Raw genomic sequence first — 18,156 nt, forward strand, 5'->3', positions numbered from 1 at the left:
ATTTCTTATACATGGGGATCAAAAGGTCTTGCATTCTAAAGATGAATGTCCTTAAAGATCTGTCAGCTGAGCTCTGCTCTCCTGTCCTTGGGGATATTTTCCCATGGGGTCCTACCGACTAACTCCCTAAGGAAGTAGAAGTTTGCCTTCCTAAAATAAAGAGTCCTGACTCTGCTTCTTGTCTGTCTCCTATTTCTTAGGACTGCAAACTCCACCAGTGCATGATCACTGCCCCAAAGCCCAAAACTTTTAGTTGTCTTTAAAACTACCTATTTCACAAGTTGCCTGCAAAACATCCCCTGTGTAATAAAAAGAAATATGACTTTGTCGAGTTTTAGAGGGAACTGGAGGTAATCAAAGGAAAAATTTAATCTTAGAGTGGATTCCTAAATTTCATCTGGAAACATGATTGATGCACTTTCTGCTCCCACACTGCTCTAACTTTACTCTCACCTGGAGGAAAGAGAAACACTTAGCCCACTCAGCCCTGCTTTCCAGACTGCAGTTGGGAGATAAGGAAGCAACAGAGGCACAGTTTCCTCTCTCTCCTGGATGTTTGGGATGCTCTCTGTGGGAGGATGAAGAACAATTACCCGCTCTTGGAATTCATCCTCAAAGTGTTATTAATTTAGACAATTCCTGCATCTTATCTGATTCATTACATGCATGCATGTAAAAGTGATCATTATCAAAACTTACTGAAAAGCCCTCTGATCCCATCAGATGGCCTTTACCGGTATGTCCTTATTCTCACTGCAATTTGTGTTTCCTAGACCAGCTGCTCTTTGTGGCCAGAAGATGCTCTTCATAGCACACAAGTTGAAACCTGTCTTGACTGGTTAAATGGCATCTTCTTCACTGCATGTGCCTCAACAGCACATACACAACAACTATAGCAATCTGTTTCCTAAGGGTTAGACACAAGGCTTCTTCCAGTGGAAAAGCTTCCTGTCCTCATCACTGATATCAAGTGAGTCAAAATGACCAAATTAGCAAAAATATTATTTAGATTGTTTCCATGTTACTCATCTCATGTTGCTTTAAACAGACCAAGGAACACACATCTTAGCTGGAAGGTAAGAGCAGGTGCTATCAAGTCCGTGAAACTGAAGCTGTGTGACAGTCTCTTCAAACAAGCCATGGTGCAGGTAAAACAAGATGTGCTTAAGCATTAGCACATTTCACATCATCCCCATCAAAGCTAAGTGGCCAGCACACATGGGCAGAAGCCTGATGGCACATAAATGCTCAAAACAGCCATCCTTCTTAGGAGTATTCTCTGCCAGAGTGTGGGGGGCAGTAGCTTAGTGAAAAGTCTGAGAGTTTTGGTGTAGCACTGTGCTTGGTAGTAATGTTTCTTCCTACAAAAGGCGCTTCAGATAGAAAGGTCAATGTTGAAGAGCTGCATGAGGAAAAACTGGCCTATCTTCTGTGTGGGAACTTAATACCTGGATCTTGTGGGAGATATGGACAGAGGAATTAGAGATATCACAATCTTTAGAGATGTCTGGAAACAATATGAGGAGGAACAGATTGACATGTTCATAGCGCTATGAGGATAGGAATCGCTTCCTTCCCCTTGACCACTGACAAAGTTAGGAAGTTCGATATGCAGTCCATTAGGCATTACACTTGTCCTCTATCCTTCAAAAGTTTTTCAAATGCAAGGCAGAGCTAACAGTGGTAGCTGTCCAGAGACTGCCATGGCCAGTAGTCCTCATATCCCACAGATATGAGGGACGTTCTTTTAGAGGCAATGAGCTGTTGCTTTCCTGAATACATCATGTGGGCTGAAAATGATAGTATGCAAAATATTCTATTCTAAAATGCTATGCATTGCATATTTAGAGTGCTCACTCAGAAATATGTGTTGGCATGCCAAAGGTGTGGTTGCAATCTATCACACTGGCTCTTTCAAATTATCTTAACATAATTAAAAAGCATAGTTAAGCTTCAGGCTATCATGTTTGAAGCTCTCCTTAAGGTGTCTTCAAAGATGTTTGTAGCATGCCAGAGTTATTCAGCTGTGCTAAATTAAAACCTTCACATTACACATTCTGTTTGTCCAGCATAGGATCCAGAAGCAGTGTGTGTGGTTTCCATGTTTAAACTAGAAGCACCTAAAGAGAATTAAGAGAATGAGTGTTGTCACTAGCACCACCCACTACTGCTTGTCTAGTGAAAATAAAGAAGGAAAAGAGGGTGGGAGACTGGGAATAGGACTTCTGTGTAGAATCATAGAATAGTTTGGATTGAATAGGACCTCAAAGATCACCTAGTTACAACCTCCTTGTCATGGGCAGGGACACTTTCTGCTACAGAAGGTTGCTCAAAGCCCTGTCCAACTTGGCTTCAAGCACTACCAGGATGGGACTCTCCATGACTCCTCTGGGCAACCTGTTCCAGTGCCTCAGCACCCTCATGGTGAAGAATGTCTTCCTACTGTCTAATCTAAACTTAGCTTCTTCCAGTTTGAAGCCATTACTCTTCATCCTATCACTACATGCCTTTGCAAAAAGTCCCTACACAACTATCCTGTAAACTCCCTTCAAATACTGGAAGGCTGCTATAAGGTCTTCTTCTCAGTGTGTTCTCCTCTCCAGGCTGAGTAGTCCTAATTACCTCAGCCTGTCGTCACAGGAGAGGTGCTACAGCCCTCTGATAATCTTTGTGGCTCTCCTCTGGACCAGTGCTAACAGTTCCATATCCTTCTGTTTTGGGGGGCTCCAGAGCTGGACATAGTACTCCAAGATGGGGTCTCATGAGAGTAAAGTAGGGGGGCAGAATCATCTCCCTCTACCTGCTGGCCATGCTTCTTTTGATGCAGCCCAAGATATGGTTGACTTTCTTGGTTGCAAGCACACATTGCTGGCTCACGCTGAACTTCCCATCAATGCAGAAAAGCATTGCAAAGTTGCCACCATTTGTCCAATTTGTGTAGGAAACTATTTTTAAGCTGCTATTTTTGCCACTTTCTTTTATACCAAACTTGTTTTCTTTTTCAATGTGAAGTTAAAATATTTAAAATGCATCATTAACCTCTGCTACTAATCCTGCTCTGAATCAGAAAATGTCAGCCCTGGGAAGCCTTCTCCACCACTGCATTGAAGAAGACAGGCTGACCATTGAAATTGGCTGACCATATCAAATTATAAACCATGTGAGAAACTAAGTGTGCATGTGCTTCTAGTTAATTTCCAATGTGAGTTGTAGATTCTTATCTACAGATGTTGATGATATTATGGCAAAATAAAATAGTCAGTTAATGGGAATTAAAACTTCTGAAGGAGAAAATTACATCAAATAGAAGGGAACAGGGGAAGAGGGCTTTACTGATGCTTTGACTGGTGTATACTTCAGCGTGTATGATCCGAAAGTCTCCTGTACCAGTGTACAGTCCTGGGGAGGCTTTGACCATTCCTGACCTTGGTACTCTACCAAAACACAAAATAAAAGAACAGTTGTTGCTAAATGTCTAGAATCTGGGCATTGAGAAGTAAAGGGAAAAGAAGTAATCAGATGAAGAATGAACGATGGCTGTAAGAAAATGAAAATTTAAGAGGAAAAAACAAACAAACAAACAAACAACAAAACCAAAAAAACCTACCACAAGAAATCTCAAGTGTGCTCTAAAACACTTTGATCAAGCATGACTAGTATTTGTTTCAAGTTCACACGATCATTTAGACATTTTCGTACCATGGCAGATTTAAGCCTTCAGTTCTCTCCTGTAGTAGTTGATGTTATGTAAGATGTCATTTTAGAAAATACGAGGCTGTGCTGGAAACTAATTTCCTGAAGAGCTAGGAACAGGGTCATATCGTTATCTAGGGTTACACTTGCAGTTCTGGCACTTTTATTTTTTAATAAATATCGATAACTCCACAGGACTCCACAGAACAACAGATGCTGTCCTTTATCTTATGTCTAGGTTTCAAAGGACAACAAATGATGTCCTTGATCTTCTATCTAGGTTTCAAAACTGTGCAAAGATGCTTTGTGCAAAAGAGGTCAGAAATCTTCTTAAAGGCAGAAAATGATACAAAGTCTTTGATCTTCCAACGTAAAAAAGCCAAAGGCACGGTTACAGAATTGTGTTGTCTGAGAGCTGAGCAGTCTGATTAGGAAATTAAGCACTTCTGTTGAGAGGTGTACTAGCCCAGACCCTACACAGGGCTTGTTGGCTCACACACAGCACTGCACTGAGTTACCCTAGTCCTGGACTAGAGGTGCTTTGCACCTTGGTGGTTTGGATCACAGCCAGTAGAAGTGCATTCCGTTTCTACAATTTTGTTTAGACAAGCCTGCAGAAGAATCAGCTGTACCAAATGCATACAGCCAAATTAAACCATCCGTGTTTTGAACAGAGGTTACTCATGGGGAGAAGTGAATTTAGCCCTTTCCAAACCAGAATAACAACAACAAAATCATAAAACAATCTACTTTTGAAATCACTTTTGCCGCCTTCTTGCTAGGTCAATTATAGATGGTCTGCATTAGCACTAAGGCTGGACAAACTCAGACACACACGACAGATGTTTTCTGAAAGCAGCCAGGGTGCCAGGTATGGAATGTAAAACACTGAAAGGCAGGATCAGCCTATTTTCTCCCTCCCTGGGAGGCTGCTAAGAGAAAAGCCGATGGAGCTCACTCCTCCAAGGCGCTATAAACTACGTTATTTCAACATTCTCCAAGGAGAGCGCGGCTCCCCGGCTTACTCTCACTGGAACCCGAACCACGGTCCTCGACTTCCCTTCTGGGACCACCCCTCCACTGCTTCGGTCTAGCCGATGCCGCTGGGGCCCGAGGCCAGTTACCGGCCAGGACTCCTGTTTCCTTGGGAGCCATCCGAGTTCCTCAGTAACCGCCTTGTCTGGCTCCCCCACGCATAGGTGCCTGTGGGGAAGAGACTCTCTTCCTTCCCTCGCTTGTCTCGGGCGAGAGCGCGGAGAAACTCTCACTGAACTGTGGCGGCAGGGACCAGTTCTGATCATCCTCCTCCGCCAGCCCCGGGGCTTAGGGGTGTATAAAGAAGGCTGAGATGCGCTGGAAGAGGGCAAGGCGGGAAGGGAGGGGGCGGCGAGCAAGCAAACGGGCGCTGTCGCTTTAAATCCCGTGGGGCGTGGAAGGGGCCGCGAAGGGGCCGCCGGCTGGGCGGCGAGGAGGTGGGGGCGGCGTGGAGCGCAGCGGCGGTCGGCGGGAGCGGAGTTGGTCGTGGAGGAGAGAGCGCGGGTGGCGGTGGCGGGGGTGTCCCAGTCATCTCCCCGCTATGGCCACGTCTCCATGTAGCAGCAGCGGCGTCTCTTCGTCGTCCTCGTCGGGGCTGGGCGCGGATGCGGGGCTGGAGATCCGCACGCGCTCCGTGGAGCAGACGCTGGTGCCATTGGTGTCGCAGGTAGAAATGCTGCCGCGGGAGACACACATACACATACACACACACACACACACACACACACACAGACACACACACGTTTCCCACCTCGCCGCCGGCCCTCAGGGGCCGGTTATTAGCGCTGCAGCGGCAGCCTCCCGGGGTCGGGAGCGGTATGGTCTCCTCCTCCTCTCCGCGCCTGGGACGGAGCTTGGCCGCCGCCACTGCCGAAGTTTGCGAGCTCGGGTCGCGGTGCTTCGTCTCCCCTTTGCCTCCGACCTCTTGGCCTCTCCCTTCGCGTCCCGGGCCCGAGGTCCCGGTATCCCGCTGCCGGAGTGCTGGGATGTGTGTGTGGATGCTGCTCGCACATCCTTCCCCGTGTAAGATTCCGAAGTTCCCCGCAAGGTCGCGGTGCTGTTGCATAACGCCCGCGGCGCGAAGGCGCTGCGGTGCCCGCGGCCACGGGGCGGCGGCGGGGCGAGGGGCTGGTGGGCGCTGGCAGCCGTCGTCCGGCGGAGAGGCTGCGCTGCCGGCCGAGTTCCCCGGCCGTCCCGGAGGCGTTCCGCATGGCAGCCTTCCCTGCTCACAGCTTGGCGCTGAGGAAGAGTGGTCGGCTTCTAGGGGGCTGGGGAAGCTTTGTGTTTTCGCGGTCGGCCTGAGCGATCCGGTGATTGGAGTCTTTACCGCACCCGAGGGTAGCGCCCGAATTTTAAGTTAAATAATAGCCAAACTGTGTCTTGGTGACCTCTTAACGTGTCCCTCGCAGTGCTTAAATGATTTTAAATAAAAAAACAGGCTTTCAAGGGGTTTGAAAAGTAATTATGTGCTAGCGAGTTTGGCGTTTGTGGGTTGGATTGATTTTTGTTTTGGTTGGGGTTTTTTTTTTTCAGAGCTTTAGTCGCAAAATAGGCGTTTGATACAACAAAATTGTTGTTTCTTGAAAAATGGTGTATGAGACCAGCATAGCGTTTGCTGTGCAACATTTTTGTACTTTGAGCACTGATCATTAAAGTCGATAAGTTGGAACCTATCTCTACAAAATTAACCAGTGTGTAACAGCTATGCAAAAACAACAAGTCCTGCTGAGGTCAAGTCATGTTTATACCATCACAGCCCATCTGGAAACAAACTGTTGTAAGCCTTCCTTTGGGTTTGTACAGCTGGGCTGCAGGAAGGGTTTGCGATGGGTAATTGTGTTTCTGTACTTACCGATGTTATTTGTCTTTCTCTGAAAAAATCACAGTCAGTTGGAAGAAACCTATTGAAGGGAGCAAACCACTTGTTCTGAAGCAAAGTAAAATTAAAGTCCAATGAATTCTCTACTCCTGAAACATTTGAGAGAGGTAGAATATGGAGACCACTTTCAGGAACCTTAAGAGCAGACAGACCCCTTCCATTGCAAAGGCTGAATTTAATTGTGCATGTTAAATTATTACTTTTAATAGATTTCTGTGAATATGTGCCCACTCTTACTCCTCTGGAACAGTCTTTAAGAACAGTGACCTGATTTCTCTGTGGATTTGTTGTCCATGTAATACGTTGTGTATAATTTCTCATTGACCACAAAACCTGTGACTGTCTGCCAGAAGCACAAAGCATCTTTTGCCTCCCCTGTATACAGTGGAAGGTGTCTGAGCATTTGTGAATGCTTGACGCTTACGGTTTTCCCAGTAAAGCACTACAAACTTTAGACAAGCTTGTTCCCTTGAAGTGTGAGTGCTGAGCTCCATTCAAATTCAGGATGAAGTAGCTGACGATATCAGCAGTAGCTCCCTACACTTGCCTGATAAAATGCCTCGCTTACTGTACTGGTTTATCAGTTCTGTTTGTACTGTTTCATGTGGATTGTTCAGTAGAGGTCTCACTGGGTGGCTTTGTTTGGGTATTTATGCAGAAAGAATTTATAGAGTACTTAATCTCTGAGTTTTTGTATTCTGCTATGTATCAACAGTAATGCTCAGGACTTTGTTTTTCTTCTTGTATGAAATAAACTTGCAAAGAGATAATTTGTTTTTTTTTTCTTGCTGTGAAGTTAGCTTTACGGTTTCCCCTTTGATAAAAGCTGAGAAACTGTGACACTTCTATACTGCTGAAGAAAGAACAAGTCAGAATGTTGCTACTGCTTTTCACTTCGTATTCTAAGCAAAGAACAAACAAAAGGTGCCCTGTTACAAACTCACTTTCAGTCTCTCTTGTGCAGCTAAATCTGTTTTCTTTATATAAAAAAAAACCTAGCTGCATTGATTCTCATTTAAATTCAGGTACTGTGTAGTACATTATCCTAATTGATGTGTGATATGGTACTTGTGTTGGGCTGTTCACTCTTACTCAGCAAATGTCATGGGTTTTGTTGTTGTGTTTTTGGTTGTTTTTTTTAAAATTAGACTTTATGGCTTAATTGTTCTTATGGACTATATAGTATCAGATGTGGCCAGTGATACAAGATTTCTGTTTACCCAGCAAGAGAAATTACCCTTAGAGTAATTTCTGGATTTTTCTTTTTTTAAACTATTTACAGAGTTAAACTAAGTCTTCAGTTTCTCTAGATCTGTTCAGACACTGATGTGTGTGACCATTCTCTAACAGTATCACAAATGACAAAAGGAGACAGTAGATTTCAGCATATTTACTAACAATTCTGTTTTCTCTATCTACATATTTATACTGGAAGAGAACTATTTTGCAGTACTGTGCAAAGCTTGTGGCAAGCAATTTAGAAGATAAACTTAGCTTTTGAGGTCAACCTCCCCCCCGATTTTCTTTTAGAACAAGTAGAATTCTCTTCTTTTGGATATGTCTTTGGTTTAATGTTCCACAGCCTTCTTTGAAATCTCTTTCAGTGCTGTCAATTTCCAGTCCAATTATGTTGGATTTGATTATTTTTTTTTTTTTTATGGAAAGTTTTTTGGCAGCATAAGTCAGGAAGGGTGTTTAAATTGGTCAGTGCTGACTCATTTAATAACAAGTCTTTTAAACAGTTGAGGAAAGGCAAAGACGGGGAAAAGCACTTTCCGGGATGTAGTTCCACCAGTGACTCCCTTAGATGCCATTAAATACCTGCTAGGTAGTCTAGCAGTAGTTGGGTATCTTCACAGCTGTAGGAGTCTGTCTGCTTGTATCTATTCTAATGAAGCATTCTGAGAAAGTGTAAAATAGCTTTTTGTCAACCTTCACAGTCAAGTATTTGGGAAAAGTTTGCTGAGAGGCAACTTTGAGCTCTGTCTGTGTATGTTCCTGAAAGAACAAAGTCAACTTTCATAGCTGAAGGTGACCTATCCTCCTGTGTGATTACAGCTAGCTGCTCAAGCTTCAGAAAGCCGATTTTGTCATAGGCACTCTGGAGAATCACAGAATGGTAGAGGTTGGAAAAATCTTGTGAGATCACCTAGTGCAACCCTTCTGCTTTAGCAGATTCACTTAGAGCAGGTTCCACAGGACTGTATCTGGGTAGGCTTTTAATATCTCCAGAGAAGGAGACTTCACAGCCTCTTTGGGCAGGCTGTTCCTGTGCTCTGTCACCCTAAAAGTAAAGAGAAGTTTTTGCATCTGTTTAGGTGGAACTTTGTGTTTCAGTTTGTGCCAGTTGCCCCTGGTCCTGTCTCTGGACAGCACTGAAAAGAGCCTGGCCCCATTCTTCTTTATACTCAGAGCACAAACCGCAAGCTCACAACTTAACCCACAGTGCCTATGGAGAGGGAGAAGAGTCAGTGAGTTAGTGACTAACTGAAATTGCTGAGGTGCAACTCCATACGCAGGCAGCACACCATATGCCTCTAGACTCGACAGCAGTTAATGCGTATGACACTGAGCCTGTGGCACGGTTTCTCTGCAGTACAGGATGTAAACTAAGAAGAGTCTAGCAGGAGGCTTGCTTCACTCAGTACGAGTTACAATACAAGCCTCCATCCTTTAATTCGTAATCTTAATCACTCAACAGTAGTGCCAAGTCTCAAGTCTAAAGCAAATAACCAAATTAATTCACAACAAAGAAAATACTGAGGGGAAAAAAAAAAAGCAGCTTCTCAAGGCTTTTAAGTTTCCTGAATTTTTAAAGACCTGAAGGATAAAAGCTAGTACCCAAGAAAGGTTTTAGAAGTGTACTCAGATTTCTTTTCCTCAGATGCATTCAAGAAAACAAGAAGCTTAAGATAAATAAGGATTACCATACTCTCTATAGAAAGGAATTTCCCCATCCTTCAAAAGAGCCATAATGAGCAAAGTGCAAGCCCTGGCACCATACTGGAGCAAGAGCAGCCAACAATATAAGTATCCTTTAGCACCTTATAGGTGGGAAAAAGCTAGAGGTACCAAAAAACAACTAGTGGAACAAGACAGCCAAGGGGCTTGCTGGAACAAAACTCTCAGTGGATGAGAGCTTGGACTCAATGCTGAAGTTCAGGAAGGGAATGCAACTACAGATATTCCACAATTTTATTAATATTGTCAAAAAAGTACAAGAAACACTTCCTTTTAGCTGATACAGAAAGCAAACATGCATTTGATTCACAGCTAGTTCTGTATGTATGTATGTAATGAGACCGTATTGCAATATAACGTGACTAAAGACATGCAAACACCAGCCTTTATACCAAGATTGGTGCATGCTGTGGAGGAAAACCAGATAGGGAAAATGTAGTGGGTTTTGGTGGTTTTGTTTCCCCTCACAGCTTTTGTATGCTTTCAATAATAAAAAGTTATATCAAGTTAGAAATCACAGAATCAGTAAGGTTGGAAAAGACCTCAAAGATCATCAAGTTCAACCTATCACCCAACATCTTATGATTAACTAAACCATGGCTTCAAGTGCCATGTCCAGTTCTTTGTTGAACACCTCCAGGGATGGTGACTCCACCACCTCCCTGGGCAGCACATTCCAATGGCCAATTACCCTTTCTGTGAAGAACTTTCTCCTCACCTTGAGCCTGAACTTCCCCTGGTGGAGCTTGAGACTGTGTAGTCTTGTTCTGTCACTGTCATTTCTGATGCAGGCCCGGATGCCATTGGCCTTCTTTGCCACCTGGGCACACTGCTGGCTTGTGTCGGCTGTCAGCCAGTACCCCCGGTCCCTTTCTGCCTGTCTGCTCTCCAGCCACTCTGACCCCAGCCTGTAGCACTGCATGGGGTTGTTGTGACAGAAGTGCAGCACCCAGCACTTGGACTTGTTGGTTTTATATTCTTATTTTTCTCCCATCCGTCCTTGTTCCTTACCCTTGTGAACCCTACCTGTTACTGTTACATATATATTGTTTAAAGAAAATTCTTTACCTCTCTACTTCCAAGCCAACTCCAAATTATTTCTTGGTGGATTTGCACCTTCCCTTTCTTTTTCCTCTCTATTGTGAGAGAAGAGGGGGGAGCGGAGAAGGGATTCTCAGCCTTGCCCCCATCTGAGCTCTTAAGTCCCAGTTAAGGCTCAAACCACCACACCCTCTAACGGATCAACACCTGCCACCTACTTACTGGTGATGGACTCAATCCCCTCATCCAGATCATCAATAAAGATATTGAACAAGATTGGGCCCAACACTGATCCCTGGGGGACATCACTAGTGACTGGCTGCCAGCTGGATGTGGCATCATTCACCACCACTCTCTGGGCTCGGCCCTCCAGCCACTTCCTAACCCAGCTCAGAGTGCTGCTGTCCAAGCCACTGGCTGACAGCTTGGCCAGGAGTTTGCTGTGGGGGATTGTGTCAAAGGCCTTACTGAAGTCCAAATAGACTACATCCACAGCCTTCCCCACATCCACCAAATTTAACAGTGCTCTTAATATAGGACTCTCTGCCTTAAAGCTGTTAGCAAAAAAATGTAAAAACAAACCCATGACTGGCTAATTCCCAAGATTATGAATTTTGCAGCTCTTAAGTGTATGAGAAAATAATGCTTATTGAAGGTATCGTACCTATGTGTCACTTACCACATACAGACCTCTTACATATGTTTTGGCTGGTGTAGACCCCACACATACACACCATTCTCAAAGTAAGCCTTGTGAGGCTCCTTCGCTACATCCAGAGGAAATGTCTTTCAGAAAGGATACATAGTAAGGCCCACAGCTGCAAGTACATTGAGGAACTAAATTCAAGGTGCTGTTCAGAGTTCTGTTGCTGTTCTGTATAACAAGAACAACCTAGACCACAAAACAGCTTCCTCAAAGATACCTCTAGTCTACAAAATTCAAAGACAACTGTCATAAGCAGTAGTGTACTGAACTCCATGTCTACTCTGCAAAGATTATCTGTAGAGAGTTATCTCAGCCTGCACGGTTGTGTGGTGTTATCATGGACCAGATGCAGGACTTGGTATGTTGCCTTTGTTGGACTTCACCAACTTCCTGTCAGATCACCATTCCACCCTGTTCACCTATCCAGCAGCCCTGTTCTCCACCATATCAGACATCACTTGTGGTGATACACATTGCCAGCCCAGCTCAGCTGAAAGCAAATGCAGCTCTATTTACAAGCAAAACTACAGTCTAAAATATGAAATGCAATTAATATGTACAAAATATACAGTAATTACGTGTATTTACAATTTATAAACAACACAAGACCTCCCCTGAACAAAACCAAGGGGTTACCAACAGCTTCCTCCCCCTTCTTCCCTCATACATGGGACAAGAGAAAGTGGAGAGTTGCTGTTACTACTTAATCACAACAAGAACACAGCCAAAGCCAGCAGAAGCCAGACCTAGTATCTGCTAGAATGAAGAAGCCAGAAAGAGAGACAGTTAGTTTACCAAACAAACCCTATGTTGGTAGTCAGACCAATGGGGTTATTTAGACTTTATCATTATTTCCCCTTTTGCATCCAGTGGTAATTCATTTACATTCTGTTACTTTCTGTACCACATAACTCTCTGTAGGGGAGTTCACATGCTTGTTGAACATGCTGACCCATCACCCCAACGTTCAGATCATTAATAAAGACATTAAATAATATTGGTCCCTCTATTAGTCCCTGGGAGATGCCACTGGTAATTGATTAAAAAAAAAAAAACCCAATAGAGAAAATGCCACTGATTATATATAGAGAACTCTAGCTTGATCCAGTATGGCTGTTCTAAAGTCTGAAAATTCATCAGTGAGCTTTTCACACAAAATATTGGTCAGCTCACCCTTGGGCTCTAATATGCAACTCCAGAAAGATCTGGAAAAAGAGAATACTGGCAGGACATTGTATAATGTTATATAACTATATAATATTTACTGAAATGGGAATTTTAGCTAGCTTTGGAGGAAGCAAGGACTCAGTATCATAGTGAAGAACAGATTTGTTTTATCCACCTCAAGGCATATTACCACTGTTAACTGATTCAGAATATAAGACTCACAATAAAGAAATTCAGAAACAGCTTTTTGTAGTTACTTTGGACTACGTAGGTCAAGTCACTTCCAAAACCTCTGACAGGATCTCCTGTAACAACAAAGTTGGAAAAACATGTTAAGTAACACATAGGCATGCAACAAGAAGGGCTTCATCAAGTACAGCAGCAGCAAGAGGAAGACTGGGGAAAATGTGGGCCCACTGTTGAATGAGGTGGGTGCCCTGGAAATGGAGGATACAGAGGAGGTGGAGTTGCTGAATGCCTTCTTTACTTCAGCTTTCACTTCCAAGGCCAATTTCAGTCCCTGGAGGTAAAACAGTAAGACATTTTCTTTGTCAAGGAAAATTGTGTCAGAGATCACTTAGTCAAGTTGGACATCCTCAAATCCATGAGCCCTGATGCAATGCACCCACAACAGCTGAGGGAACTGGCAGATGTTATTGCCAAGCCTTTATCCATCATCTTTTAAAAGGTCATGGAGAAGAGGAGGGGTGCTTATGTATTGGAGGAAAGCCAGTGTCAATCCAGTCTTCAAAAAGGGCAAGAAGGATGTCCCAAGAAACTACACTTGAACATTTTATCACATGAGCACATGAGTATCTCCGTGAAAGAACTGTGTTTTCAGGTGGCTATTTTTTCATTTGCTTGTTATTATTTCAAGTAGCTGTAGTGAGATGCTTCTCACTGACATAGCTTAAAATCAATTTCACTTTTTCAGTGGAATCATATCTTTCAAATTTGTGAGGTCTATAGATTAAACACATTTTTGTAGTTCTCCTGCAGAATGACTGTTAAATCAAAACTGCCTCACAACGATCCTGCACAAAAGAATTAGAGCAGTTTCCTTGCTATTCAGCAGTGTTAACAGATGTTTTTAGACAGATTGGGTAGGGAAATCCCTCAAGTATGAATTATGAATTAATGATTGCAAACAACTTTAATTTATAGTTTATTAAAGCTGCTGTGTGGTACTATGAGTCTATGGCTTTATGCATGGGTTTATTTTATGTTTATTAATTCATTGACAAAGCATAACCCTTGCTGGAGCCTTCAGTGATGGTTTTTACTCATGGCATTGTTTTGCATTTCATTACTAGCCTTGTTTAAAGCTGGTGGGGTAAATGAATAGTGATACAGACTCTTAGTGCCAATTTGTAGTTATTAATCTACTCTAGATACTGAATGGGATGAGTTCTTGTTTGTATACAAAAAAAAAATGAATTCTCAACTGATAACTCCTAAACACAAGTTGCAAAAAGCATGTATGAGCAAATCCTAAGGTTCATTTAGCTGCAGATGGAAGAATAAAAAAACCATGCAGCTACTGCTGTCTTAGAGAAACTGATTTTGTACTGATTTATTCATTTATTTATTTAGCAGGATTAATATAGCAACACAAATCAGGTACTTTTCAAATACCAATAAAATAAAATTAGGCTGTTGTAGTAACACTTCCTAAATGGGGGAGAGGGGGTTGGGTGTTGTTTTGGGGGTCTTTGTTGTTTTTGTTTGTTTTGTGGTTGGTTTGGTTTGAGTTTGTTTTTTGGTTGGGTTGGGGGGGGGGGGGGGAGAGTGTTGTTTTTGCTTTTAACTTATCCACAGGTGTCAAAATTTTATAGAAGGGAAGTATTATCCAAAGTTGCGAGTGCTTAACTTGTAGGAGTTAGGCAAATGTATTAGAATATTCCCTTTTAATTAATTTTTTCATTGTAGCTCACAGTTACATTTAAATATTCTTAGCTTTCTCCACATGAATGACTTTTTGTTGCCCTTGAGCTTTTCAAGGAGGCAATCAGAGGGAGATACAGCCTCTTTAGCATAAATAAGATAAAGGTTACTGAATTATATGAAGTTCTTGTTTTGGTTTACACTTCTGTAGGTGGATAGTAGTCGGATTTGCATAGCCTTTTCCAGAGCGCACTGTACTTCTCCATTAATCCCTAGGGCAAATATGTGCTTTTCAAGATGAAATACCAGATGTTGCTCTGAATTGAAGTGGTATGTCAAGATGCTGCTAAGGAAGCTTTCTTTAGAAAAGGTTGGAGGAACCCTCCTGTTAGCAGCATGCAGAGCAGGACAGATTGAATGGCTGATATTCGTGCTAGCAAAGCTGCCTGTTCATGGGACTAAAGCAACTTTTTCTGCATCTTCAGGAGCCAGTCCTGATTTGAATAGAAAGAATCTCGGTTTCAGATAGTATCACTGTTTTCCCCCTGTTACATCCTTTATTACAATATTTGAATTTTTAGTTCCACAACAGTGGCTTGGGGTTTTTTGGTTGGTTGGGTTTTATGGGGGTTTTTTGGTTGTTCTGTTGGGTTTTTTTCTTTACTAAGCAACTCCAAGCAGGCTCAGGAATTGTTTGCACAAGCAGTAGAAGACTGGGTACATTAACAAAGGCAAGTGAGGGAGGAAAGCCACAATAATCATTTGCCATTGAGTCTCTCATCTTGAGGTTACCAGATCTTGTTAATAAATTGAGTTATTTCTGAGACCTGCATGTCTCTGGTGCTGAAAACATGTCTGCATCTGTTCTGACCACATCTGAACGTACACTTTAAACAATGAACTTCCTTCTGACTTACTTTTATTTACTTAGACTTGCTCCTGCCCAGGTTTTCTGGGTGCAGAATGAAAAAAGGCAATAGATTTGTTTATGAAATCTACCCATTAAGAAGATACTGAACTGTTGAGCAGCAGGAAGGCAGGAAAATATAATGGCTTCTATACTTTTAACCAGTTATTTGATCTGTTATCTTATGGTCACTTCCTAGTGAGGTATTTGTGTATTTAAAAAAAAACAACTTCAACAGTGGTTGAGTTAGAAGACCAATTCACAGTGAAAAGCACAGCAATGGCCTCTTTTTAAAAAATGGATCTTGTGATAGGTAAATGTGTATTTTCTGATGTTCAGTACACTTGTTGATGTACATCACATAATCAGAAAAGGTTAAACTGGGCTTCCAATTTGAAAAATTGTTTTTTGTCAACCCATGTCCCTGCTGACTCCAGGGGGTTTGAACAAAATGACCTTTGAGGGTCCCTTCTAATCCCCCAGTGCTATCTATGCACCCTGAGGTTCAGATTTCAATCTGCAAGCTTCCATGCATCTTTTAAAAAAACAAAAGGAATCTGGAAGTCGAATTGTCTGAAAATGGAGACCTTCATCATCATCACTCATTTCTATACAAATTCTGAAGACTCTTTTTTGGGGGGAAGTGGGGCAGTCCTGTGACTTGTAAGGCATGTGACAATAAGAATAAGCAAGGTAGCTTTGATCAGGAGTTAAGCCTTACTGAGCATTTTCCAGTGATGTTTCTCTCCTGCTCTTCCATGTGTGGAAAAAAGGGAGGAGGGGCGAGGCACAGGTCAGTTATCATGTGGGGTTTTGTTAAAAATCTGCAAATCACTGATGATCCCTGCTGTGAAGGAGGGAATCTGTTGAAGGAGTCTGTGAAAAGTGAACCTTGAAAAACAAGCCTGTTACTCCTCTGCTTTAGCAACATTATTTAAGTAATTCAAACCTGCATATTATCTAAGAATCCACGGGTTGCAAGTACTAGTCAGCTGTGTGTATTCCTTTTTTGTTTTTCTCCAGAGTTCCTCATCACAACAACTAGGGAGGGGGGAAATAAAAAGTAATTTAATTTCACTGAAAAAAAAAAAAAAAAAGTTTCTGACTTTTCATTACTTAAAAAAAAAACAAACCTACAAATCCCCAAATTCAAAATAAGGAAATAAATTGGTGTCTTCAGAGTACTACATCTCAAGTGAGTAAGTTCATCTGTATCACATTTCGGATGATTATTTTCTCGACAGTGTTTGGTTTGGACCTTGAAATTTAAAAGGCCCTTGGTTTTCTAGGAATGCATTCAGTGCAAAGAAAGGGTATTCACTACTATAGCACAGTTTTGATGTGAGGTGAAGCCTTTCTTTTGATCTCTTAACCATTCCAAGAATGTGTACATAGCAGTGGTACTAATAATCTGAGGTGTGTATTTGAATTTCAAGTTGTGTACTCTTGTCTTTCCAGGCAAACTTTACAAAGAGTAGGTTCTGAAGCCTAGATCTGAAGGAGGTGAAGAGGACTGCTCTCACTCCTTCTCAACAATTTTCTAGCTGTTGAAAATATATATATTACTTGTAAGAAGTGAACAATTAAATGTTAAGATGTTTTAAAGTGAAATGTATGATTTACACTTAACCAAAAATCTGGTTCCAGCTGCAACACAGCTTGAGTTTTATTTGCTGGCTTTATTTTCACGCTCTTTCCTGGGCACCCATGTTTGGGTATTACTGGAGTTAAGATTATACTAGGTTTGTTATACCTGTGATCTGATGTGATAGGGCTGTTCATGTGTTGCTTGTCAGCTTCTACTTGTCACTGCAGGTCCTGGATTTTTCCTACTTCCTTTTCAGAGGTGGCTTATCAGCTTGTTAGACACTACATGTGAAAGATTGCCTGAGGCTCCCCTAAGCATGTTAGCATTTGCCCATGGATAAGTGAACCAACTTACAGGTTGTTAAAGTAGTTTATTTCACATGCTTCCCTGAAGGCTTTTATGAAAGATGTGTACAAAAGCAGTAAGAAGATGCTTTTAAAAAGCCATCAGGTAAAGATACAACTCCAACACTCTCAGTACCACAAGTGTAACAACTTGTTAGTCTTGGAACACACAGTGTATTTGTACTGCCCTTCTAGTCACTAGTGCATAGGCAGTATGAGGAAAACATGTAAACAGTGGGTAGCAGGTTCATACCACTTCTTGTAAGCTGTTCTTCTACAGAAGTGGTGACTCAAAGTCCTGAATGATGTGTTGAGGTCTGTGTGACTTCTGAAAGAAGGGGTTGTTTGCCCCTTTTGACTAATACTTGGAAGAAACTGTTCTGGTTCAAGTGTCCATAAAGCAGTGACTTGTCTCAAAGTGCAATTTTGAGTTCTTAAAATGAACTGGCACATTAGTAGTTAATGCAGCTGCATTTCGTTTTGGTTAATCATTTCCAGCCTTTGAAAAACTTTCAAAGTTGAGTTTCTCCAAAATCTATTTGTGGGATTTTTCTGCAGAATGAAAACTGAGTAGTAAGATAGGACTTTCCCAACTCTAAAAGAATTGCACATTAGGCAGACTTAGAAAAAATATTTTAGTTCTTGAAGTTGTAGAAAATAAGAGTTCCATTAGTACCTGGAAGAGCACTAATCTTAACAGACTTGAGTTCTAGTACAGGTAAGCAGGTAGTCCTTGTTTGCTTCTCAAATCTCCTGAGGCTTGCCTTTTGTGATGAGAAGTCTGTGTGACATTTCTGCTTGTAGCCCTTATGGACTGGATGTCGAATGCCAGCTGCTGCTTCTGTGCTCTCCCACACTTGTGGATGTATCCTGTAGCTGATATGGATGTTGGAGCAATGTGTGCTGCTGTCTAGCTAAATGAGTCTGAAGACCGGTCTGTCCTGAAGTAGT

The 18,156-nt window shown here is 42.3% G+C and overlaps 1 protein-coding gene across 1 annotated transcript in view; it reads left to right on the forward strand.

The window, feature by feature from the left end:
• The first annotated feature begins 5,184 nt into the window (after window positions 1-5,184).
• Window positions 5,185-18,156, forward strand: part of CTNNAL1 (catenin alpha like 1) — a 62,330-nt gene continuing 49,358 nt past the window's right edge. The window contains exon 1 of the mRNA XM_068147483.1: window positions 5,185-5,395. Within this exon, the coding sequence (XP_068003584.1) occupies window positions 5,270-5,395 (126 nt within the window). The 5' untranslated portion in view covers window positions 5,185-5,269. The remainder of the gene's footprint in view (window positions 5,396-18,156) is intronic.

Source organism: Melanerpes formicivorus, unplaced genomic scaffold (genome assembly GCF_026170545.1).
Source record: "Melanerpes formicivorus ecotype bairdi unplaced genomic scaffold, bMelFor1.0.p_v2 SCAF_15, whole genome shotgun sequence".
NCBI classification, from domain to species: Eukaryota; Metazoa; Chordata; class Aves; order Piciformes; family Picidae; genus Melanerpes; species Melanerpes formicivorus.